Source organism: Osmerus eperlanus, chromosome 24 (genome assembly GCF_963692335.1).
Source record: "Osmerus eperlanus chromosome 24, fOsmEpe2.1, whole genome shotgun sequence".
Lineage (NCBI taxonomy): Eukaryota > Metazoa > Chordata > Actinopteri > Osmeriformes > Osmeridae > Osmerus > Osmerus eperlanus.
In genome coordinates this window covers 2,664,019-2,689,018 of record NC_085041.1, presented here as the reverse complement: position 1 = coordinate 2,689,018, position 25,000 = coordinate 2,664,019, and the positions used below count along the sequence as shown (strand labels likewise).

The 25,000-nt window shown below is 48.9% G+C and overlaps 2 protein-coding genes across 3 annotated transcripts in view; one reads left to right on the top strand and one right to left on the bottom strand.

The window, feature by feature from the left end:
* The window catches only part of tm6sf2b (transmembrane 6 superfamily member 2b), an 11,543-nt gene extending 1,336 nt beyond the window's left edge, over positions 1-10,207 (bottom strand). The window contains exons 1-9 of the mRNA XM_062450249.1: positions 10,130-10,207; positions 9,764-9,886; positions 6,874-6,977; positions 4,653-4,750; positions 4,437-4,540; positions 3,817-3,899; positions 2,874-2,998; positions 2,596-2,697; positions 2,116-2,208 (exon numbers count right to left, since the gene is read on the bottom strand). Of these exons, the coding sequence (XP_062306233.1) occupies positions 2,116-2,208; positions 2,596-2,697; positions 2,874-2,998; positions 3,817-3,899; positions 4,437-4,540; positions 4,653-4,750; positions 6,874-6,977; positions 9,764-9,843 (789 nt within the window). The 5' untranslated portion in view covers positions 9,844-9,886; positions 10,130-10,207. The remainder of the gene's footprint in view (positions 1-2,115; positions 2,209-2,595; positions 2,698-2,873; positions 2,999-3,816; positions 3,900-4,436; positions 4,541-4,652; positions 4,751-6,873; positions 6,978-9,763; positions 9,887-10,129) is intronic.
* A 1,728-nt stretch (positions 10,208-11,935) lies between these two features.
* The window catches only part of sbno2b (strawberry notch homolog 2b), a 48,472-nt gene continuing 35,407 nt past the window's right edge, over positions 11,936-25,000 (top strand). For both annotated transcript variants that reach the window (XM_062450202.1, XM_062450201.1), the window contains exons 1-3: positions 11,936-12,132; positions 22,108-22,328; positions 23,487-23,569. In XM_062450202.1, coding sequence (XP_062306186.1) covers positions 22,248-22,328; positions 23,487-23,569 — 164 coding nt within the window. In that variant the 5' untranslated portion in view covers positions 11,936-12,132; positions 22,108-22,247. The remainder of the gene's footprint in view (positions 12,133-22,107; positions 22,329-23,486; positions 23,570-25,000) is intronic.

Sequence of the window (25,000 nt, the reverse complement as noted above, 5' to 3'; positions counted from 1 at the left end):
AGAGAGAAAGACAGAGAGAGGGGAGGTGGTGGTAAGATGGAGAGACAGAGAGAGAGACGGAGAGAGAGGGGAAGTGGTGGTAAGATGGAGAGACAGAGAGAGAGACAGAGAGAGAGGGAAGGTGGTGGTAAGATGGAGAGACAGAGAGAGGGGAGGTGGTGGTAAGATGGAGAGACAGAGAGAGAGACGGAGAGAGAGGGGAGGTGGTGGTAAGATGGAGAGACAGAGAGAGAGACAGAGAGAGAGGGGAGGTGGTGGTAAGATGGAGAGACAGTGAGAAAGACGGAGAGAGAGGGGAGGTGGTGGTAAGATGGAGAGACAGAGAGAGAGACAGAGAGAGGGGAGGTGGTGGTAAGATGGAGAGACAGAGAGAGAGACAGAGAGAGGGGAGGTGGTGGTAAGATGGAGAGACAGAGAGAAAGACAGAGAGAGAGGGGAGGTGGTGGTAAGATGGAGAGACAGTGAGAAAGACGGAGAGAGAGGGGAGGTGGTGGTAAGATGGAGAGACAGAGAGAGAGACAGAGAGAGGGGAGGTGGTGGTAAGATGGAGAGACAGAGAGAGGGGAGGTGGTGGTAAGATGGAGAGACAGAGAGAAAGACGGAGAGAGAGGGGAGGTGGTGGTAAGATGGAGAGACAGAGAGAGAGACAGAGAGAGGGGAGGTGGTGGTAAGATGGAGAGACAGAGAGAAAGACAGAGAGAGAGGGGAGGTGGTGGTAAGATGGAGAGACAGAGAGAGAGACAGAGAGAGAGGGGAGGTGGTGGTAAGATGGAGAGACAGAGAGAGAGACGGAGAGAGAGGGGAGGTGGTGGTAAGATGGAGAGACAGAGAGAGAGACGGAGAGAGAGGGAAGGTGGTGGTAAGATGGAGAGACAGAGAGAGAGGGGAGGTGGTGGTAAGATGGAGAGACAGAGAGAGAGAGAGATTAAGAGAGAGAGAGACACAGAGACAAAGTGTTACAATTCCCTGTCTCACAGGGGAGCTCTGACACCTCAATGGACAATTAATACAGTCCATCCTCATCTCCTGTAGAGCCGGACCAGGGCTGCAGCAGATGTAGTACCCCCACAGAATACTGATGACCACCACTGCAGCCAACACACTTTTGGAAGTGACTCTCACTTCAGTGGAGAGCATTTGCAGCATGAAAGTCAGTTTACTGCAGGTGTTGCCGTGTGGACGTATACCCCTGAGCAACGGCTTTCATTCGGACTCTGCCGTCCGGATGAATCCTAATGAACTGATCCCAGAAGCTGAGAGCCAATCACGAACGCCCTTCAGTGTTTAGGAGTGTGTCTGCTTTGCTCCTGGTCATGTCTGCTTGCTGTGGTTTATCACCGTCAATGATTAAAAAGGTCGGTCAACGCAAGAGCAGTGCAACCATGAGAAATCCATTTCTGGACACACACACACACACACACACAGACACATACACACACACATACTCACACACACACACACACGTACTCACACACACACAGCTTTGGCATGCTCACAGACATACCATTACACACACACATACAGCTTTGGCATGCACTCAGATGTGCAGTGACACACACTCACGCGCACACACACACACACCTCTCCCACCCACCGCGCTGCCGGGCTCAGTGGAAGGATTAGCTTATCAACTTCTCAGCATGCAGCTCCCTGCCTGATCGATGAACCGCCATTGTGCCAGGACTCGAGCCGCAGCAAGGTCTTTGGATAACCTATTGACTCGTCTAAGAACCCCCCGACACGACTCGGAAAAACAGCTTGCAGATGAAGGAAACCTTCGGGCTGTGATTCTATCCAGTCACCGCAGTGCAACTCCAGACTAACAAATGAGAGGGACACATGGAGGCACTGGTCTCTCGCCCCCGACTCATTGTTGATGTAATGATGAAAAATAGCGGTGTAATCACTTCTGGGAGACACGCAGAGAGAGGGGGGGGGGAGAGAGAGAGAGAGGCAGAGAAGTAAGAAAGAGCCACTCTTCTAGGAAGTTGCTGCTGATCTCACCCAACATGGTGGCGGGGCGGGCATGTGCTTACTTCGACCCGAGCGAGGCTAGGTCGTTAACGTAGGCCGCGGGCGCTGCGCTCAGGTGGGCCTGATGTCTAAATTACCCACCATGACCCTGGGGTAGCCCACGGGGTCCTTCAGGTAAGGCTCGTACTGCTTGAGGTAGATGGTACAGGCCTCCAGGGGAGCGTCAAGAGCCACCTGCAGGGAGACACACAGCAGGGAAGGGTTAGTCTGTCTGCCCAGATGCTGCCATAACTTATTTGGTTACAATATTTATGACACTAATGACACCTCTGTAGGGGGAGAAGGTACTGTATCGGCTATTAAAAGTGAGTGCGGATCTTTCAGTGGATCTGCTCACACCACGAGCAGCTAACCAGCTGTCTATCGGATCGCATGCCACATGAATATGAAGCTTAGTGTTAGGCTCTGTTCCCTGTAAATACTCTCCCCCACTGGGCTGGGCTCATTAGCATTCCCTTCATGTTGTTTCACTTGACGAAGAAGGAACCAGTGTGAAACCATGGCCAGGAGCTGTCTAGTGTCATTGGGAGGAGCATTAGGACGAGGTGTCTAGTGTCTCACCAGGCCCCTGAAGATGGTGAAGGCCATGGCAGCCAGGGCCAACAGCACCAGCATCAAGTCCTGAGGACGCCAGATCAGCCTCATGCATTGTACGAACATGGCCTGTGGAGGGAGATGGGTGAGTTTCAATAGTCTGATGAGGTCATAAAAATAGACAATTAGCCAAGGTTTTAATAGATTGTTTTCACCTGTCCCCTAAACACTGTTTAAGGAGTGGAGCCTTTAGATGAAGGAGCAGATTCTAGAAGAATAAACATTTACTACATTTTACAACTTACGTTGTATCCACCAGTCAGCTGCTTGGACTTGGCGCTGGTGAAGACTGAGATCGCCCCCCATACAGGCACCAGCAGGAAGGGGATGTTGAGCCAGAAGGCAGGGCGAATATCTGACCCGTGTTTACCTACCAGGGAACAGAGACGAGGAGAGGAAGACATAGAAAGAGGGCGAGAAAAATGAGGAGAAAAGGTTGGGGAGAGGGAGAGAGAGAGAGAGAGAGGGAGGGGGAGAGAGGGAGGGGGGAGAGAGGGAGGGAGGGGGGGGAGAGAGGGATGGGGGAGAGAGAGAGGGATGGGGGAGAGAGAGAGGGATGGGGGGAGAGAGGGATGGGGGAGAGAGAGAGGGATGGGGGGAGAGGGATGGGGGAGAGAGAGAGGGATGGGGGAGGAGAGAGGGAGGGGGGGAGAGAGGGAGGGGGGGAGAGAGGGAGGGGGGGAGAGAGGGAGGGGGGAGAATGCCGTTGCTTCATCCCAGGGATTCTAGAACAATGAGTTCCACGATACTTCCAGAAGTAGAGCATTCTATTTTTAACCGTGTTGAAAGGTGACATGAGTCTCACACACGCTACAGTGACGAGGCTCTGCCAAAAGGGGATCAACCAAAACGCATATTTAAATGTTTTATTCTAACCCAGTTATGACTGTAATTAATTGTAATCATGGCCACATCTTAAGTAAATGGGTGACTGATAAACAAAACGTTTTGGTGAGAACGTCACCCAGAGATCAGTGTGATCTCCGGCAGGTTTTGGCATGCCGTTTGAAACTTCCAACAACAGATGCCTTGTCTATTTTCGCTTTGTTCTGTGAAGTACAAAAGCGAGCGTGTGCTGTGTGTTCCTGTTCTACGTCTAAACTGTGACACTGATGATACGAGGCAGGCCAGATGTTCCATTGATTTCCAGGCTGTCGTGCTGGGATGGAGGAGGAAAGAGGAACTCACCTACAACGATTCCGGTGACAAAGATACTCATGTTGGCCAGCAGGGAACCGGCCCAGAAGAGACCCATGATGCGATAGTCCTTCCTGGATGGAGGAACCACAAAGTCAGTGCTCTGACTATGAATGTCTACATTTACATTTGTTTTTGCATATCTACATTTACATTTAGTCATTTAGCAGACGCTCTTATCCAGAGCGACTTACAGTAAGTACAGGGACATTTCCCCTGAGGGAAGTAGGGTGAAGTGCCTTGCCCAAGGACACAACATTAATTTGCACGGACAGAATCGAACCGGTAACCTTCTGATTAATAGCCCGATTCCCTAACCGCTCAGCCACCTGACTCCCTTTCACATATAACTACGTACAGTTTATCAATGAGATACACTGTCAATAGGACAATGCAGAATATACACTTAATATTTATCTACAGTAGAAGGGTTTCTAACGTCTAACCCAAGGACTCTGCAGGAAGGGGGTACAGTAGACATGGACAGAGTCAGGCGCCCAGCATTATTCTCAGGTTCCCAGACAAGCATGTTCAAGAGCTGTGCGTAGTCACCGAACCACCTCTGTTACATCCACTCAGAGACGACGAGCTGAAGGCCAGGCGACCCTCACCTCTCAGTGATGCGGCAGATCATGAACAGGTACAGGATGAAGTGCACGATTCCGTCCCAGTAGCACATCATGATGCCGTAGGCTGTTCCAAGGTAGGGCTCCCCCTGCAGGTGGAGGATCGGTACTGTCAGGAGAGCTGTGAGGCCGTAAAGATCTTTGAAAGTGGGGGGACCGTGTAAAAGATGGCACACAAAAGAAGACATTATAAATACTGACCGCTTTCTGGTAAAACTCCATGAATCCAGTGATCCAGCCGTCGTGTTGCAGAGCACTTACAAGGTCGATGACACACGTAAAGGAGAAAACTGCAAACGCTGTGGAGGCCAGAACAAAAATCGATATGTTTTCATATGGAGATGGATGAGAGAGAGAGAGTGTGGGGAACGGCAATCATTTTTGAAAGTAGTTCATTCTAAAGCAAGTCAACAAGGTCATTTATATTTAAATGCCTCAATTACACTAAAAATGAATTGGATTAATGTGTAACTGTTTTTCAGCCCTCTTTGTTGCAATTGACAAACTGATTGCATTTGTAAAATATTTCAGCATTGGTAAAAGAAAAGCCCTCGTACAATATGTTGAGGAATTCAGCTCAGAAAACTCAAGTTGTTAAGCAGCTCTAGGGAGAGAACAATGATCGTTATGCTCCCATTGTGGTTATGATAAAGGGTGAGCTTATCCTCTATGTAATTACTCAATCTGCACTGTCTCACTCTTTCATAAACTGAATAACAAAGTTCTTTACTTCTTGTAAAGACGCTCTGACAAGACTGGATGGGTGAAAAATGCAACCTCTCTTTCCCCTCGTGAGACTCCTTCACTCTGTCTCTCTCTTTCTACCCCCCCTCCTCCTCCTCCTCCTCTCTCAACCCCTCTCTCATCTATCTGTGTTTAAAATATTTCCCTGCAACCAACCAGCTATTGATTTCCAGGGCTGTGGAGAGAGAGATAATGATGTCCTCCAGCAATAGAGGTTGGAAGGAGATTTATATTGGGAGCTGTGGGCTGAGTTTCCCCCAGGTTAAGAGCCCAGCTGTGAGAGCGAGGGCACCTCTGCCAGGCATGGAGACAGACTGGGCCTGGGCCTTCTGCCTGCAGCTCTGCCTATAAACCAGGGAGACACCTAATCGTACGCCAGGGAGGGAAGTTGCCAGAGAAGGCTCAAGTATGGCGGCCAGATAAACTGGAAACGCAGTGCTGATGCAGACACTGGCTCTCTCCTCTGTAGTTTACAGCTCTGACCCTTTAAGGAACTCTGGACGGTCACCTTCCATTGATAACACTTACTTATTGTGACACTTAACAAGACGTATTTACGGCGTTCTCTTTGGAGCCGGCAGGACGAGGGTAAAACAACTTGTACGTTTCCAAGCACGGGAATACTGTAGGTTTACAGAGACTCTGTAAGAGACGCAGACTAAATGGGTCCTCCATTTTGGCGGACGTCCTTGTCAATGACCCCACCGTGCGTCTGAGCGATGGGGAGGAAGACTCTCTCACTGATGATCGGGCTCCAGCGCCGTATCCCATCTACCTTCCCATTCTGCCGTCCGCTGATCAACACTGTGATAGTGACACACACACACTGTCTGCTGGCGACCCTGTGGCCCTGTAATCCTCAGGGAGGGGGGGGGGGGGGGTTATCTCTCGGGGTCTAACAGGGAGGACAGCAGGGAGGATTATGGGTCGGTGTTGTGGTGAGGAGCCATGCAGAGCCCCTGGGGGTGATCCTGGTGGGTTGTAACCCGGAGTGCTGGCATGGCCGTGGGCACTGGACACTCACGACCGCTTCTCAGACGACGGATGAGATGCAGGAATTTTCTATTGTCGTTCCGATCAGGATGAATCGCAGTGGAATCTATCCGTTTGTTCTTTCAGAAAATTCAGATGATGGCGATCAATTAAATTTAATGATGTGGAGCTAAATACAATTTGCCAAGTCGTCAAACACTATGTTGGGTTGGTTAAATCTTCGGGCTCTGATAGCATAGCGGAGGGCTGTCGAAACAACATGAGTTGGGAAAGCCTGTCTTGAGCTACTGAGGTATTTAATTTCACATGCCTTTGACGTATGTCGAGTTATTTAAACAGTCGCTACTATGAGATTGTGTGTGTGTTGTAAAAGACCACATTGTTGGTGCCCTCCACGTCATCAACGACACAATGCCAGTCTGCCTCCCAGCTTAACCAGTGATCCTATTGTAGCTAAGAAGATTTCAAGGCTTCAGCAGACTCACAATGAAAACAATTCATCTGGCTCACATGAGGGCAAAAGAAAATCTGGAAATCGTATAAGTTCACTGGAATCCAACCCAGCGAACACCGTAGTAAACGGAGAGAAATGTTTCTTTAGGCGTTTTCAAAAGCAGGAAAGTTGAGCTTGGAGACATGAAGCATGGGAATGTTGTGAAATAAATAATCAGAGATCATACAATACCGAAGAATAGGAGGTCTTTGGGTGGGTTGCGCCATGCCATCAGGAGGTACACTAGAAACACAAACACCAGCACTGCAGCACCGACCTGCAGGATGACATAAGGTCTGAGGGGACAGAGAGGGAGGGAGGGGGGACAGAGAGAGAGTGATGATAAGATATTAGGGACAATCAGTGTTATTCAAATGCTGTTGTACAATGTCTCCATACTTTCAGTCTGTGCTTTCTAAAGAGCAATCTCCCACCAATTTTCTGCCTCATTCTCTCTCTCCCAATTAGTTTCCATCTAAGGTCTCCTCTGCACTGTTAATTAATGAGTGATTTACATTTAGTCATTTAGCAGACGCTCTTATCCAGAGCGACTTACAGTAAGTACAGGGACATTCTCCCCGAGGCAAGTAGGGTGAAGTGCCTTGCCCAAGGACACATCATTTTGCCTGGCCGGGAATCGAACTAGCAACCTTCGGATTATTAGCCCAATTCCCTAACCGCTCAGCCACCTGACTACCAGAATGGGAAGATGGAGGGAGCCATCATTACGCCAACACCCAGAGCTCAGGGAGGAGCGGGAGTGGGAGAGTCTCGGATGTGCGAGTCACTGAGGACAGGAAGGGCTGCATTGCTGCCCAGGTGAGAGGCTGACAGGGAGAGGGCCCCTGGAGAGAGGGACCCTGGAGAGAGGGACCCTGGAGGGAGGGACCCTGGAGGGAGGGACCCTGGAGAGAGGGCCCCTGGAGAGGGGGACCCTGGAGAGAGGGACCCTGGAGGGAGGGACCCTGGAGAGAGGGACCCTGGAGGGGGGGACCCTGGAGAGAGGGACCCTGGAGAGAGGGACCCTGGAGAGAGGGACCCTGGAGAGAGGGACCCTGGAGAGAGGGACCCTGGAGAGAGGGCCCCTGGAGAGGGGGACCCTGGAGAGAGGGACCCTGGAGGGAGGGACCCTGGAGAGAGGGACCCTGGAGGGGGGGACCCTGGAGAGAGGGACCCTGGAGAGAGGGACCCTGGAGAGAGGGCCCCTGGAGAGGGGGACCCTGGAGAGAGGGACCCTGGAGAGAGGGACCCTGGAGAGGGGGACCCTGGAGAGAGGGACCCTGGAGGGGGGGACCCTGGAGAGAGGGACCCTGGAGAGAGGGACCCTGGAGAGAGGGCCCCTGGAGAGGGGGACCCTGGAGAGAGGGACCCTGGAGAGGGGGACCCTGGAGGGGGGGACCCTGGAGAGAGGGACCCTGGAGAGAGGGACCCTGGAGAGAGGGACCCTGGAGAGGGGGACCCTGGAGAGGGGGACCCTGGAGGGGGGGACCCTGGAGGGAGGGACCCTGGAGAGAGGGACCCTGGAGAGAGGGACCCTGGAGAGGGGGACCCTGGAGAGAGGGACCCTGGAGGGGGGGACCCTGGAGAGAGGGACCCTGGAGGGGGGGACCCTGGAGGGAGGGACCCTGGAGAGAGGGACCCTGGAGGGGGGGACCCTGGAGAGAGGGACCCTGGAGAGAGGGACCCTGGAGAGAGGGACCCTGGAGAGAGGGACCCTGGAGAGAGGGACCCTGGAGAGAGGGACCCTGGAGAGAGGGACCCTGGAGAGGGGGACCCTGGAGAGAGGGACCCTGGAGAGGGGGACCCTGGAGAGAGGGACCCTGGAGAGAGGGACCCTGGAGAGAGGGACCCTGGAGGGGGGGTCTCTCCAGGGGGACCCTGGAGGGTCGGCTGTGAGGCGAGTAAGCTCCGTGTTTCAGTCACCACAGCATTAAAGGCTTCAAGGCGTGATGGATCCAGCCCAAGGGTCACCTATGTTCTTCTGCAACGATACCTTCAATCATCCAACAGAGCTTGTTTGTTGATAACTTGTCACCACAAGTGAAGACATGGGATTTAGGAATGAGAGAATTTAGGAGAAGTTGGCGGGAAGCCTCCTTGGGGTCCAGCTATCAGAGCAAGGGAATGTAAGGTCACCCGTACCTCCCATTCGGTCACATGCCACAATCGCAGTGCTAGAGAAAGATGAATGTGCTCGAGGCATCCCCCTGTAAACAGCATTCCTCTCCAAACGTACAATGTGTGTAGAGGATACCAAACAACAAGGCCAAAGGGAAGCTCCCAAGCTGTACCTCCGGATAGAAGATTTATGCACACAGAGCTGTTTGTTTGCAAAGCGACACAATACAATGCACATTGTGTGTCAGGAGCAATTCATCAAACTCCTCCTTGCTGCCTGTATTGATTGTCAGTATACACAGAGTGCCGGCACAAAGATTCACCAAGGGGGAGGATGACGTGCTCAAAAAGAGAAAAATCTCTCTGACAGGGGAAGGCTGGAAGAGTGGTGCCTCCATAACCATCCTAACTATAGCCCGCAATTCATTCTTGTTGAATGTTGTTCGTGTTGCAGCCCGAAAACATCCATCATGTGTCACAGCTCATCCTTTCCCAACTACAGGCCTGTGTTCGCAACAATAAAACACGTTTCCATGGCGTGCTTCAGATGGCGTGCATGGAATTTGACTTCGACATTCAATAGGCCTACACGAGTCTTATAATCTGTGCAATCATGACATGGGTTCAGACGACGAAAGTACGAGTTGGCTAACACAAGTACGACTCACGGAGTTTTACAGATTTCGACATTTTTTTTTGGGGGGGGGGGGGAGGTGAATTAAGAAATCAATGCGGTACACTCACGAGCTGATAGTGCCCTCAAGCGGTGAGAAATAAAATGTTCCGCATTGTAAAGGTCATTACCTGCACAATTAAGTTGAGACGTAGCCTATAGGCCTACTATTGTCCTATATTAATATATATATATATAATTACTTAACAATCTATCATTTAAGTATATACAATCTATCATACATATGAGATGGCATTCGAGTCTGTTTTGATTAGAAAAGTGATCACTTACTCTTGCAACTCCGGAACATTGTTCATAGTATAGAGGACCCCGAGGGCCGTCAAGGAAAATAGGAAAACAAATACTTCCATCTTTTCAAAAGATGAAAAACAGTCCCTGGATAAATATCAGCCGCTGTGAAGAAAAAAAAAACATACATGCAATCGATCTTCAACGATCTGTACTAACTTTACCTACTACTAAAACGTTAACTATGTTGGCTACTATGTACAATCTAGCCTAATATCTATTTTCTATATTTGATTAAAAAAAATAACAAATAAGCAATGACAGCAGTGTTGATTGGTTGAATGGGTAGAATATTAATATCAAACACAGTGAAAATTTGCATTCGTAAAGAAGAACACCAACTCTTACCGTCTGGCTGGTCTTTGGGTGGATTAATCAAGTTCTGGCTTCCCTGGAACAAACTCCGCGTTAACAAGGGGAATTATGACCTGGACACAAAGGAGCTTTTAGGGCAAGTTATGCAACTTGTTTTGTCAGAGATTTACATAATTCGTATCAGATGTGGTCCACTTTAAGCACCTCATTTTTAACCGCAATAGCCTACATTGTGTTTAGCTTTATGGGCCTATACTGCGCTTCATGAAATGACTGCGCATTGATTCTTAAATTATTTTAATCTTGATATCATTTGAGTAGGTATAATAGACGTGACACATTGTGTTCAATTCAAACTTATCAACCCAAACCAAATTTAGGCATAATTACCTTTCAAAAGTTATTGAATTGATTTAGCAATCCACCGTCTTTTAGTATTATGGAAATGGTTTGCAGTGTTGACGTTACATGTTGTGTCCAGAAGAGGGCGCCACATCCAAAAACACGAGACTGCTCAAGGAATTTTATATAAAATATGCATGAAGAGGATTCATTATAATTGTAAACGTTTAAATATTTGATGACACATATCTCAGATTTAAGTGTGATCCCACAAGCAGCACCTTGCAGGATCTGCACCTGGTACTTACAGAAAGATAAGATGAAGATGTCTTATTATAGTATGTACATACATACAAACACACCCCCCATATATATGTGTGTGTGTGTGTGTGGGGGGGTCAGGATCTGAACCAATACTCTGTGTGCTGTCCATTCCGTCAGGTAGGTAGCATGGTCCAGTATTTTACCCCAATTATATACTTGGGCACTTTTTCACTGTTGTCTTAAGGATGGCTGTCATCACAGGACAGACTTTACAAAACACTGTTCTGTCCTAACCTGTCCCCTGTCGACCTGCTTGTGAGAGACAAACATAACACACACTGTGCTCCTCTTCATCCCCATTCCATTGTTGACAAAAAAAAAACACTGTTGTACCAGGAAGGCCTCGGATATATTTACTGGAAACTACTGGACCTCTTCCAGTTGCATCGTTCGATACGTCATCGGGGAAGGATGCATGTGACAAAAGGAGAAACAGCAACAAAGAAGCACACACAAGCTGCAACTCCTATTGGTCCATTATCAAATACAGACATTGGGCCCAACACTTAATCTCAATAAAATTAATATAAAAAGTGCATTCTCCATATCGGTCAGATTGATTGTGGGCATTGTGGAGGTGATAAGTGAATAATCATTTAGATTTGAAGGGGGGAACCTAGAAGAGTGCAGGTGACAGCCAGGTATAAGCTTGTGTGGCCCAGTGACTCATGTAAGGGTGTAAAGTACACATTTATAGGCTTACATACAGGGAATAAACACACTCACACTAATATTATCCCTATGACTGGTCTTGTTAAGTGTTTCACAGACACAGAACAATATTCTGTAGCAGAATTAGCCTACTCTGATTGTTTATCCTGCAGTTCTGATGGGGTAACATGGCCATCTATGTCCTGACACATGCAATCAGATCCATTCCAGGCATACTATTTTCAACTAGGGCGTAGCCTTGAAGCAAAGGAAAAGGGCAATCCCTTGTCTCACCTGACCCCAGCACGGGTTCGTTCAAACCTATAGTCTACATAATCTAATGGGTACGTTGTTGTCGCTTAATGTTATAACTAGTCTGACCTGTTCTCTTTTTCGACATAAATTACAAGAATGATTTAGTTTGATCAGAAACAGTCAAATGTAGCTACACTTCATCTCAGCTACACAGAAAGACATGGAGTTGACATGACATCCATAAGCCACGGGCAACTGGCAATAAGGCATTCTTGTGTGACGACAGCAGCGGAAATATCTCCCTTGGATTGGCAAAATGGCACCGTCTCTATCAGGAAGTGAAGAAAACAACTGAAAAGAATAAGTTCGACCAAATTTCACGTTTCGATCTAATACAGGCGCGAATTCGATTAAAACCAGAAACATAAAAGAAACTGGGATTCAGAATAAGTAACACATTATTGGTAAGTGTAATTCAAGGTTATCAGATACGTAAAACTGTGTGCGAACGACATGTAGACAGCTAGCCGAGCTAGCAAGACTGAAAAAGCCAGCTAGCCAACAGTCGTCACAGCTATGGATAATATGCTAGCCGGTTGACTAACATTAGCTAGGTGTAAGCAAATATCATATTTCGCTTTATTATTAGTATGACGCTAGCTAGCAGATGCAACGTGCATTTTTTGTTTTTATCAAACGTATGTCTTATTTGTTGTAAAGTGAATGTCATTTTCGAAGTTATTCGTCGATACCGAAAGCTAGCTGGCTCTAGCTAGCTAACTAGCAAGCGAGCTACTGTGGCTAGCCACAGCTTTGTCAGCTCCTGATAGTATAGCTAGGCTAGCTTGACTACTTTCTTAGATCTTCTATCTAGCTGGCTAACGCTTGCTAGATAACGCCTTGCTATTTGTTTCATATTTGCCTTTCCTTGTTTTATAGAATGGTATCTAGACTCCATGTGAGGAATCTTTGTTGCTAACCAGCTAGTCAAACTAGACCCGTCTTGGATAATGTATCTTCTATTATTTCTAATTCATGTTTTCGTTAGCTAGCTTGATTGCTAATTTTTGTGGAGAACAACTGAAATTCATTTGTATCAGGGTTTATATAATACGATATTTACTGATATTTGTTGTACTGTCGTATTATCCAGTCAATATATTGTTCATTTTCAAGATTATGATCATCACACTATTGGATCAGTTATCAAACGTGTAGTTGCTCAACTCGGGGAATATTCTGTGTGGTCTTTGTGTGCCAAACCACTAACTAGCCTCGTTACATTTCTTGTCTCTCAATGGACTCTTTGACCTTTCTACGTGAATTCTCAGGTTCACGGACTTGTGGCTGGAAGGCAGATTCACAATTTTCTATAGCCAGAGACCTGTCTGTACTTGTTGAGAAAAGAAAAAGTTGTCGCTAGCAGTAGTTTGTACAGAAGCGCAGTGTTCTTCTCGGGAGAAGGGGGGTGGGGGTGGGGGGTGCATGCATCTGAATGTAGCCTACATTTCAGAGTACTGACAGCTGTGTTGAGCCATGGCCCCCCTAATCATCAGCCTTACTCAACAAAAAAACGATTTGTCACAGATAATGTAGGCATCTTTTATAATGTTGATGTGGAGTGTAATATATTTACCATGTCTGTAATCTTTAGAGTGAAAACACTGGCGACATTAGCCCTAAATGTTGGGCTAAAATAGTTTTGCAAACAAACTAAATGTAAGCAAGAAAACCACTTGTACTACCAAGCAATTCTATTGGCATTTCTAGTTGCACAGTTTGATATTGTGGCACAACTGCCAGTGTGTAAAGGATAGACCAATAGTCTGACCTCAACACAGGTTTCCATGCCAATTTTTAATCCGTACAACGATTTCCCCTCAAGTCAAGAAAGCAATTTGATGATTGAAGGTTGAATGACTCACAGTATTCCCTGTTAACCTTCTGCCTAACTCAGTGGCTTTGGTGTCATTTGGATCCCTTACCATCTTTCTCCCATTACTCCATGGTAACGGTAGCAGACAGGCTGTTTTAACCGTTAGTGTGAAGCTGAAGTACAGGCTGGAAAACCACAGGCTTACTTCTCCCTTCCCACAGAACACCACTGTGGATCAATAGGTGTTTGTTCTCTCTGTTTGCATGTTTAAAAAAAGACCATACACTGTTCTTTTGTTATGTCTTGTGATGTTGGATCAATCTGTCACAAATATATGAAAAATACATTTAACAACCAAAAATATATCAGAAGACTTGATGAAATGCATCGTGTTTTCAAGCATGCAGTTGCACGAACACAGATGGTGATAAAACTCGCATGACAAAATCAGATGAACGAGCTAGCCCGTCAACAGTATTGACTTGAGCAAACATGCAAATCACATTCTTTTACCAAACCTTTGATGACATGTTTAATTGGCGTGTGCGTGTGCGTGTGCGTGTGTGTGTGTGTGTGCGTGTGTGTGTGTGTGTGTGTGAAGTCAATATGTCTGTTGGTGGACAGGCTTCCCCCCCACTATGATGGGATCTTGAAGGCCACAAGCCTTGGTTGTTGTTCCAAACAGGAGTCTGTGAGTGAACACACTGCTGGGATTTAACCCTTGTGTTATCTTCGGGTCATTCTGACCCATCAGTCGTTGTGACCCACCGTCGTATTGCGACAACTTTACCGCATACAAAAACAAAGTAAAGCAATTTTGTATTTTTGTAAGCATGCGTCAGACCCCCCACATTGCGAAGGTTAAAAGAAAATTATTTTTATTTGTTTTTGTATTGGGTAAAATTGGGTAAACACAACGATGGTTCGTTATGAACCTTTGGGTCATGTGACCCGAAGGCAGCACAAGGGTTAATGCACCCAAACAGCCCAGAGCTCCTCCACTCCCCCTTCCCTCTTTCTCCTTTCTTTCTTTTCTCCCCTTCCTCTCTTCCTTATCTCGCTCATACCGTCTTTCTTTTGGCCTCTCACCCTCTTTCTGTCTATCCCTCTCCATCGCTTTCTTTTCTATCACTCATCTCTCTCTTTCTCTTCCTCTCTCTTTGTCTTTCACGCTCTCCATATCGTTCCCTCTCTCTTTCTCAGTGTCTTTTCATACTCTCCATCTCTCTCTCTTTCTCTCTCAGGCATGTTTTTTTTGTTGCTCTCCTTCTGCTACCTCTCTCTCCCCCCCCCCCCCCCACCCACCCCCACCCCACCCCCCGGCCGGTGTCAGTGATAAATCTCATTTATGGCCTCTGGGCTGATTGGAGCAAGAATGAAATGTGGGAGTGGTGGTGGTGTAGAAAGTAGAGTGGTGGTGCTGCTGGTATTGTTAGAGGAAGGAGGTCAGGGATGGGTAATGGGGTTGGACTGTTCTGCCTTCGTAGAACCTGGCCTTCGTAGAACCTGGCCTTCATTAGGTAATAGTTCATGTATTAAACATGAGCTATGGGAAGGAGACAAGGCCAGCTTCTACTTTTCCTAATAAAAAGGATCCACTGTTCCTTATACTGGTGTCAGAGACACAGAGCTCCTTTATAACATGGTGCTGGGGGATACACCCTGGCTTGTGCTGTGCATTTCGCCCAAGAGCTGATCAGAAGATGATTGAAATGCATGGGGGGGAATGTTCAATGGCAGGTCATTCAGTGGGCCGCTGTAAGTTAAGAAGTAGGTAAACATCCTTGGCTGCAAAGCAAACACTGCACTCGACATGGTCGGAAATATTAAAGAACTATGCCCATCTACACTGTTGGAATATGTGACCGGCCTAGTCGGTGTTAAGACCTAGCCTACAACTAGCGAACCAATATCTTCACATCTTTGGACTGTTAAGAGACCCGGATAAAATACATTGAGAAATTGAAATGATGAGAGTTTGTGTTTGATCTGTAGTTTTGCGAGTAGATCTCAGGTAAGGTCAACTTCAGCCTCCTAGTGTTTCAAACGTCTGCCATCGCTCATCTTAACTCATCATGTACGAGTGTGAAGGAAAAAATGCAATTTACCGGTGCGAGTGACGGAACCTTCCGGTACTTACTGGGAGATTTGCCTGGGCTTTGTTGCCCTCTGAGATGTGCTGAAAGAGGAGCCGTTCCCTGGGAGCGCTACGTCTCTCCCCGGTCCAGGATTGGCCCTTGGGGCATGGTCGTTCCCAGGAGATGGACTCATGTTATTGTTAGGATTCTTTTTTTTTTTTTGGGGGGGGGGGGGGTGGGGGGGGGGGGATTTTTAAACTCTCCACATCATCGAGAAGTTGGGCCAAAGGTGAGTTTAAGGTGAATAGAACAGTCTTTTTCCAAAGAGCTTGAGTTTCAGCTGCCCAACATAGGAATTATACACAGGAGTGGCTGATGATAATGATGGGGATCCTTGCTCCCTGTAGATCTCTGTCATGGTCTAACCCTAACCCAGAGAAGGTCAAGGGTCAGGGTCTGGCTGCGGCTGCAAAGAGAGCAGAGCAGAAAGCCGATAAGCCCCTGCCTCTACCCAATCCCACTGTCTGTCAATATCTGTCTTGCTCTCTGTGTGGTTCAGGGTCGCTCAGAATAAAAGTTCATGTTTACATCACTTACTCTGGTGTCTGTCTGTCAGCCTGTCTGTCTGTCAGCCTGTCTGTCTGTCAGCCTGTCTGTCTGTCAGCCTGTCTGTCTGTCAGCCTGTCTGCCTGCCTGCCTGCCTGGCCGCCTGCCTGTCTGTCTGCCTGTCTGTAGTTTAGCATTCATCCCCAGGTCCCCCCATCTCCAGTTTCCAGTTGCTCCATGCCGTCTTGCAGGGAGAAGCCAGTCTGGCTCTCCAGTGCACTCCAAATGTCATAGGTGCCTCGTTTCTCCCAAGTCAGTCCCTAACAGCCCGGTCTGGGCCTTTCACAAAGTATAATGGTTCCTGATGCTGTTTGATTTAGCATGATTCAGCCGTATCGGTGCTTTCTTGGCAGCTAGACCCGATCCCTGCGGCAAAGGGAAGACGTTGTAGGCTTTCCGAAGAAACCGACGACTGGAAAGATCACAACAGCCTTGCTTCTCTGATCTCTGAACCCGCACTTTTGTTTGTTACTCTGAAAGGTCTAGGGAGAACTACGGAGGCAACGCTACGGCCTCTGCGCAGAACTACAGCCTGCTAAAGCCAATACTGCCGGTTACCTCTGCTGTCTACCCTCCAGACCTGTACATTCTATTAGGCTCTGAAGGTCTGAGATGCAGAGTCCGTTTACCTGGATTAGAAGATAGTTTTGCATGGTGGCTGTCTGTCCGGCTGTCTGTCTGGCAGTCTGGCTGGCTGGCAGTCTGGCCGGCTGTCCGGCTGGCTGGCTGGCTGGCAGTCTGGCTGGCTGGTACACGTTGTGCTGTCCTGAAAAGCAGGACGTTCTCCAGCCCACACAGGAGTTCACAGGCCTCTGCCCTCCATGGCAACCCAACTCTTATTTTGTGATTACTTAACACACACACACAAGCTGCATGTAACACACTGTGTGTGTGTGTGTGTGTGTGTGTGTGTGTGTGTGTGTGTGTGTGTGCGCACCAGCCCAGCTGGAGCCCACAGCTGAGTTAGCTCACTGGGACGCATGCAGCCTGGCTGAACACAAGGCCCAACATCGTTCACTCCTCCCCAGTTCAGCTACTGTAACTGTGTGTGCGCCAATTAGAGTAGCCCTCACCTCTCTGTCTGTCTGTCTCTCTCTCTCTATGTCTCTCTGTCTCGGTGTGTTTCTGCAATAATGAAGAGGGAGTTTTTTCTTTCTTTCAGGCAGCTAGGAAGTCATTTGCTAATCCCCTCTCCTGTCTCTGGGACTGGATGCAGCTCTGTCTCTCTGTCCATCTCTGCCTAGTGGACACACAGCAAGGACCAGAGTCTGCCTTCAGAGGCTGTGCGTGCGTGCGTGTGCGTGTGTGTGTGTGTGTGCGCGTCCTGAGGAGAGATGGCAGGAGGCATGGAGCTGCTAAGTAGAGTAGATCTCCTTCCTCTTTGATCTTGGCCAGCTTTGATCTAGTGGCTCCTGGTGGTGAGGGGGGCGGGGCGTGTGTGAGGGGGCGGGGGCGGGGGGGGTGGTGGTTATAGGGCCGTCATTAAGCCCCTCTATGCTGGTGGTTTCTTCCCCCCTGCCCCGCCTCCTCTCCTGTACTCATTTCCACCACAACAAAAGACCCATTCTGACTCACCAGGGCTCTGTTGGGTTCAGTCTCGCCAGATTAGTCTGTCGAATATCACACACTGGCCTTCTCCTGGTGACAGTCACAGTCAGGGTGTCAGCTCTGAAGTGGTGGGCCCTGTGTGCGTGGAGGCGTGTCATTCTGGGTTTACTGTTTTGACGAGGAAAATTCACACCTACCGTCACAACCCCCCCACAGTCATAAATACCTTAATTTGAGCAGTGTTCCAACTAGGCATCTTAACAATCATCTTACCGTTATAAAAGGTACGTGTGCGCGCGCAAGCGTTAAATATTTGAATGGAAGAAATTCGATAACCAACAACGCAGCTCTTAAAAACTCCATTTGTTTCTGTCAGGCTTGTGTTTTATAAGACTCGATCATTTGGCTTTGTGGGTCTGTCTTCGCCTCTGCGCTAAGCTCTTCACAGATCTCTGAGTCTCCAAGCGTCTCCCCAGTGGAACAGAAAGCGTCACTGTGTGTTGAAAAGCGTCCGATTAATAATGCAGGCTGTTTTGAATGACGGATGTGTTTCCAAGGGAAGTCACTTGTTCCTTTTTATGAATTTTTCATGGTGTAGCTGATGAATTTATCTTAAAGTCTGGCCCGTGATCCTCGAACCCAGGGTGATCAAACATGTTACATTCTGTCTCCCTCATTAAGTTAAATGTGTTTTGGAGAACGTTTACTGGATGGAAATGGGTTGGGATTGCCTTTGAGGTGTTTTGGTAATTGTACTGGACTGAATGTCATCAGTGTTGAAGTCTGAAGTCTTGGCAGACCCGACTGAACAGGTGAGTGTTTGAGCGTGGGCGTGTCTCGCTCTCGTCATGGGAACGTGATGATCTTTACAAGGCGGTTAATGAAGATGAAGCCAAGCCGGGTTAAAGGATTGTTGTTTGTTTGCGTATCTTAAGCAGGATGAATGCTCAGCCCCGGGAGTGAGGGATGAAAGGATGAGAGGATGAGGGCGGCAGAGGAGCAAGGGATCACACGTGTGAGGGATGAAGAAGGATGAATCTTCACCCCCGGCCCCCATAGATGTAACACCAATGGATGGGTTTAGCAGAGGGGCTAATAGGCTGGTTTGCTTCGAGACCAACACTGTCCAACACCTTCAGATTCCGAGTCTAGATTCCAGCCTATGAGACCGTTAGCCCTGGACTGTTACCATAGACAACAGCAACTACCTGTTGTTGTTTTGTGTGAGTGGGTGCGGTGCACACTTTTTTTCCACTTTGTGCGTGTGTGTGCTGTTTTTTCCTCTGTGTGTGTGTGTGCGTGAGAGCCTCATGAGTGCTTAGCTGTGACTTAGCAGCTTGAGGGAGTCACTCTTCCCTGGAGTCGTTCCATGTGCTTCATCAGACAGACAGACAGGCAGCGCTGCAGTGACACTTCACTGTGCCTGGGCTCTGTTTACCCCTGTGTGCCTGGGCCCCTGGGCCCCTGGCCCACACTGGGCATGGAGTCAGCCTTGCAACACGCATGAAGCTCATTTTTCCTCTCAAATATGATCAAAAAAGTTAGTGTAGATAAGCTTCGAGCTTGTCGTAAAGTGTGTGTTGATGCGCACTGGTGTGTGTGTGTGTGTGTGTGTGAGAGAGATAATCCCTCAGATTTAGGTGTACAACAGACCACCCAGAAGAGGGGTTGAGCAGATTATACCACACTACGACTGGCTTTTTTCTCCAGCAGTCTTTTTCTCACACTATCGCGCTGCCCTCCTTGCCTTCTCTCCACACCTCTACCACCAGGAACACACTATCGCGCTGCCCTCCTTGCCTTCTCTCCACACCTCTACCACCAGGAACATACTATCGCGCTGCCCTCCTTGTCTTCTCTCCACACCTCTACCACCAGGAACACACTATCGCGCTGCCCTCCTTGCCTTCTCTCCACACCTCTACCACCAGGAACACACTCTCGCGCTGCCCTCCTTGCCTTCTCTCCACACCTCGAACACCAGGAACACACTATCGCGCTGCCCTCCTTGCCTTCTCTCCACACCTCTACCACCAGGAACACACTATTGTGCTGCCCTCCTTGCCTTCTCTCCACACCTCTACCACCAGGAACACACTATCGCGCTGCCCTCCTTGCCTTCTCTCCACACCTCGAACACCAGGAACACACTATCGCGCTGCCCTCCTTGCCCTCTCCACACCTCGAACACCAGGAACATACTATTGCGCTGCCCTCCTTGCCTTCTCTCCACACCTCTACCACCAGGAACACTGCTTTTGGTGTGTTCCAATACCCATACTACCATACCACATAGTCGGCACAGCATTGCAGTGCAGTTTAATATTTTGTATCGGTCATAGTATACTGGTATAAGTATGGTATTGGGACAAACCTTTTGATTTGGAATGTTTCCTGTGTTACTGTCAAATGGGTCCCCAGCATCTCGGAGTACGTCTTAACCCTTGTGTTATCTTCGGGTCATTCTGACCCTCAGTCGTTGTGACCCACCGTCGTATTGCGACAACTTTACCGCATACAAAAACAAAGTAAAGCAATTTTGTATTTTTGTAAGCATGCGTCAGACCCCCCACATTGCGAAGGTTAAAAGAAAATTATTTTTATTTGTTTTTGTATTGGGTAAAATTGGGTAAACACAACGATGGTTCGTTATGAACCTTTGGGTCATGTGACCCGAAGGCAGCACAAGGGTTAATAAAAAGCCCAGACACAAGACAGGACCTAAATAGCAGGCGTGCCTTTAAAAACCAGGAAAAGTAAATAGATGTCTCTCTCAGCTAGGCTAAAATACATATAAACAACCTCATTGTTGGCCATTCTCTGTTATTCTCCCTCGCTTTCTCTCTCTCCCCCCCCCCTCGCTCGCTCGCTCGCTCTCTCATTCATTTTATTTAGTGTGCCCCCCTTCCCCCTCCCTGCCATTTTCCAGTAATGATAAGAGTGCCTTACAGGAAGAAGACATCTGGGAGGCAAATAATGATCAGTATCGATTGTCCTCGGAGACACAGGGGCTGCCAAAGATGGACACCTCTCCGTTGCTAGGAGACGTTTGCTGCCGCGCTGCTGCCGTCGGCATGGCGAGAGAAGGGGGGATGGTAGTTCTAATGCAGGAGAGAGAGAGAGATGTGGAATATTGGGATGGACAACTGGTGAAAAGAGAGAAGGGTGAAGGATAGAGATGCAGGCTTGTTGTGTTTTGTCAGTCGATAAAGCCTTCAAGGGTGTCTTGACTGTGGAATTTCTGCACCAGACTCCTCCTTCCCTGCTCGACCTGTTTGAGTTGTCTGTTGTCCTCCGCCAGACCCATCTGGAAGCTTCCACCAGGCCTACTTCCTCTGTTTTGACAGTGTTAGGGCCCAGCCCTGTTCCTGAGGCTACCCCCTGCTGCCACTGATAGAGTTCCTGCTCTTCCTGTTCAATCCTCAGGGGTCGTGGATGCTGTTACTCAGCATCAAACTCCAAGGCCTAACAAGACCTCTATTCATAACCTCTCTAGCTGCCCTTAGTTAGCATGGACTGGGCTCTACAAGGTTAAGCTGGGCTAGGCTGGGCTAGGCTAGCACAAAGACCTGCTTGTGGAGACCCTCATCTGAACTCTGTGAGGATGTACTGCCACCCCCCCCACCACCACCTCCAGGGATGTGGGGGGGGGGGGGGCAGGCTTCACCCAGTTATGACAAGGGCCATAAAGGAAGTTCCAATTAAGAGGTCCCTATTTCGGTTTATTGTCACATCAGCATATCAACCCTCGCAAATATATATCTCGACCGTCAAATTCTGGTACATGACTAGCATTTGGATTATTTTATTTTTTGTGTAGAGAGAACCGAAATAGTCGAGAGCGAGTCTCTCATTCCTCATTTTTTTGTGGGGTTCAGGACTGGATGTGGGTATGGTGGCATCACGTGAGGCCAACTTCCTGATTGGGTCTTTCCGTTCCCGTAACAACCCCTCATAGAAGCATGCGCAGTGATTGACGTGTGGTGTCCTCCGTGTCAACAGCCCATGAGGGAAATGAGGCCTGTCAGTCAAGGGTAGAGGGAAGCGAGGTGTCATGTGACTCGCTGCCAACTCGCTATCACTGAGCTGGTTTCAGTCCAGCGCCGGCACACGCAGCGTTTGGGTTTGTGCCATATGACTGACGGCTTCATCTCTCCACGCGCTGCTCGTGGCCAGAACTTCCTGTTTAGTGCCGCTTCAATAGGAATATGGGTTTGAACTAACTGCCTTATTTCTCTCTCCTCAATTCCCTCCTTTTTACCCACCTTCCCCCTCCTCCCTATCTCTCCTTCTCTGTCCTCCCTCCCTGCCTCTCTCTCCTCCACCCGTAGGTCATGGAGGTTGCTGGGCGCTGTTAGGTGGAGTTCAGCAGGACTCGTCGTTCCAGGTCAGGGGTCAGAGGTCAGCTCAGCCAACCAAGGGTGATGTGTGGGATCTCAGCCTGACGCCCACCCTCCCCTCAGCACCAGTCATGGACGGGGAGAACTACCTGCACCCCGAGGGCCCCCAGCTGGACAGCAGCCTGTTCACAGTGGCCTCCTCCAACGTGGAGGTAGATATCTCTCTCTAACTCTCTCTCTGTCTCTCTCTGTCCTCTCTCCTCTCTCTCTTCTCTCTCCTCTCTCTCCCCCACCTCCCTCTCCCCCTCCCTCCATCAAGGAGCCTCTATATATAGTGGGTGTTGCGCCCAAGGGACTTTGCATCATTCTGCACCCAAGATATTCAATGTACCATCAGACCATGTATTCTGCAGCTCGAGTCAGCCTGCTTCTTTCGAAAGGTTGCTTTGCAGGCCGTTGTCTTTGTCAGTGTTGACTGCAGCCAAACATAGTCAGCGCACACCTCGGCATAGAGTCTTGAATGAGAGGGGAGCCGTGGTGGAAATTCTGAAGACGACTGTCAACAGATCCCCTGCCTCGACTAACCTCTCATGACTCCTGCTGAGTAATAAGTCCCTAACCAGAGCATGAGCTGAAACTCAAGCGGTGACGGCCATGCGTTCAGCGTCAGGGCGCCCTTGCGGAGGGCCTGTGACACGTCCTGGACAGGAACACAGACCGTGTCAGACTCGGCTAGTGGTTTCTGGTTCCTGTCCTGACTCAGAGATCCAGGCCAGGCTAACGACATCAATGCCTTGTCTGTGTTCGTCACCTGTAGGGGACTTCTGTGATTTATAATGCTTCAGCTAGACCAAGGTAAAAAAAATAAAAATAAAATCTTATATGTCAAACAAACGCCTACGGGAGTCACTGGCCTTTTCACACATGGGTGTGTACTGAGGGAATAAGACTGGTGGAAATGAAAGTATCACTTGGGACATTTGGGGAAATGTTTGTATATAAACCAAACCTTCACTTTGTCGTCAACATTTCCTGTATTCTTAAAAAAAGATATATATATATATATATATATATATATATATATATATCTATATATATATATTTAAAAAAGATATATATATAGATATATATATATATATATATATATAGATATATATATATATATAGATAGATAGATAGATAGATAGATTTTTAAAAAAAAGTGTTAGCTTCTGTTGTGTATTGTGTAGCCTTACTATAAAAAACATCTATTCTAACATCTATAAAACTATTGAAACAGCATTGAACTGAACTGAAGTGCATCGCCTTTAAGAGGTGTGTCCACGGCCGGCCAGTGACTGAAGGAAGCCTTGTGTGTTCTTGTGTTGCAGACTTCCATGTATCCCTCTGTTTCGTGGGCCTACGCGCAGCAGGCCGGATACAGCGCCCACTGTCCTATGCAATCTGGAAACCAGTAAGTAACCAGTGGGACTCCTCCTCTCCTCGCCCGGCCTCTTCTCTCGGTCCTACTCCGACACTGAACGTAGTCCCTGCCCTCCCACACCCGCCCACGCTGGGACACGACCATCGTCTCCAGGGGTGGTTCAGTAGCATTTCGCATCATCCTGCCGTCACCTGAGCGCTTCCTGTTTAAACTCTGCTCTCTTGGTAGGAGCCTTACCCACTGGCAGGATAGACAGTGACCCAGTGGCAGTGTCTCCTGGGCCTCAGGTCACGCTGCCCGCTGTAACTCGAGATATCCGGGTGTCGCAGGTAAAAAAGCTCCGGAGTCGGGGCGGACTTTCAAAGCGTCAGACGATAGCAGGGCTGATCTGCAGTGGGCCGTGAGCAGCTGGTGCCGTACGTGTCGTTCTGCCCTGCCGAGGGGAGGAGGGGGACCTGGGCCCCGGCCCTCTGACGCCTTATTAGATCTCCCTAATTTCCTGTGGGGGGGACTGCCTGGCGTCGTGCGACCTGGGGGGGTGGGAGGGGGGTGGTAGTATCTCTGCATCTGGCAACCCCGCTTCATGTTCTTTCTGTCTGTTTCCCTGGCCCTCTGTCTCTTCTCAGTCCTTACCCTCAAACAGTCACGCTGTCACACAGACCCTCCCTCCCTCCACCCGAGCTTTCTGATTAACAAGACATCTCTTCTTCCTCTGGCGGCTGGTTCTTTGAAAGCATAGTGGGGACTACAACTCCGATGACGCCAGCGCAAAGGGTCTGTGGTTTTTCACATTGAGTCAGAGGCTGTTTCGACCCCGCCGTCGAGCAGAGTCCTCTGCACGCACGTGGCAGCCGCCGCAATGTGTGTCTCACCACGAGGGGAAAACAGCTGCATTTCCAACCTAGCCTGGATGCTAACTGTGCCCCAGCAGTGTCTGGGAACACCGTTTTGAGAGGGAGGTTGTGACATGTTTTAGATGGTGAGAAAGAGAAATCCACGGGTGTTCATTCACCTTCAAAGTAACCATACGATTCTGCTTTGGAAGTAGTAACAGGGGGGATAGGTCGTTGATTGTTGGCCCTGGACGCCTCTCTTCATCGCTGTCCAGACCCGACAGAACGACTGGTCACGGGACATGAGGAAACGGGCCAATCTGTGTTTACACCATAAACGGCCCACTGTGCCAGGGGGCCGTTTATGGTCGACTGGTGCTAATTCTAACGAAGCCCTTGTGGTCACAGGGTGTGGGTGGCAACTGTGACATCAACACGGCTCCATCTGAGCTGGTGATTGGTCCAGTTGGTTCAAGCGGAGCCAGCCTACCGAGGGGTCAGACTGTAAACGGTGTCTGGCCCCCAGCGCCTGGGTACATTCTGGTTCAAATTTCATAACGAAACCACAGTCATCCAACACCATCGACTGAAACTCAAACGTGATAAAGACTCTGTTTCGGAGTGTAAA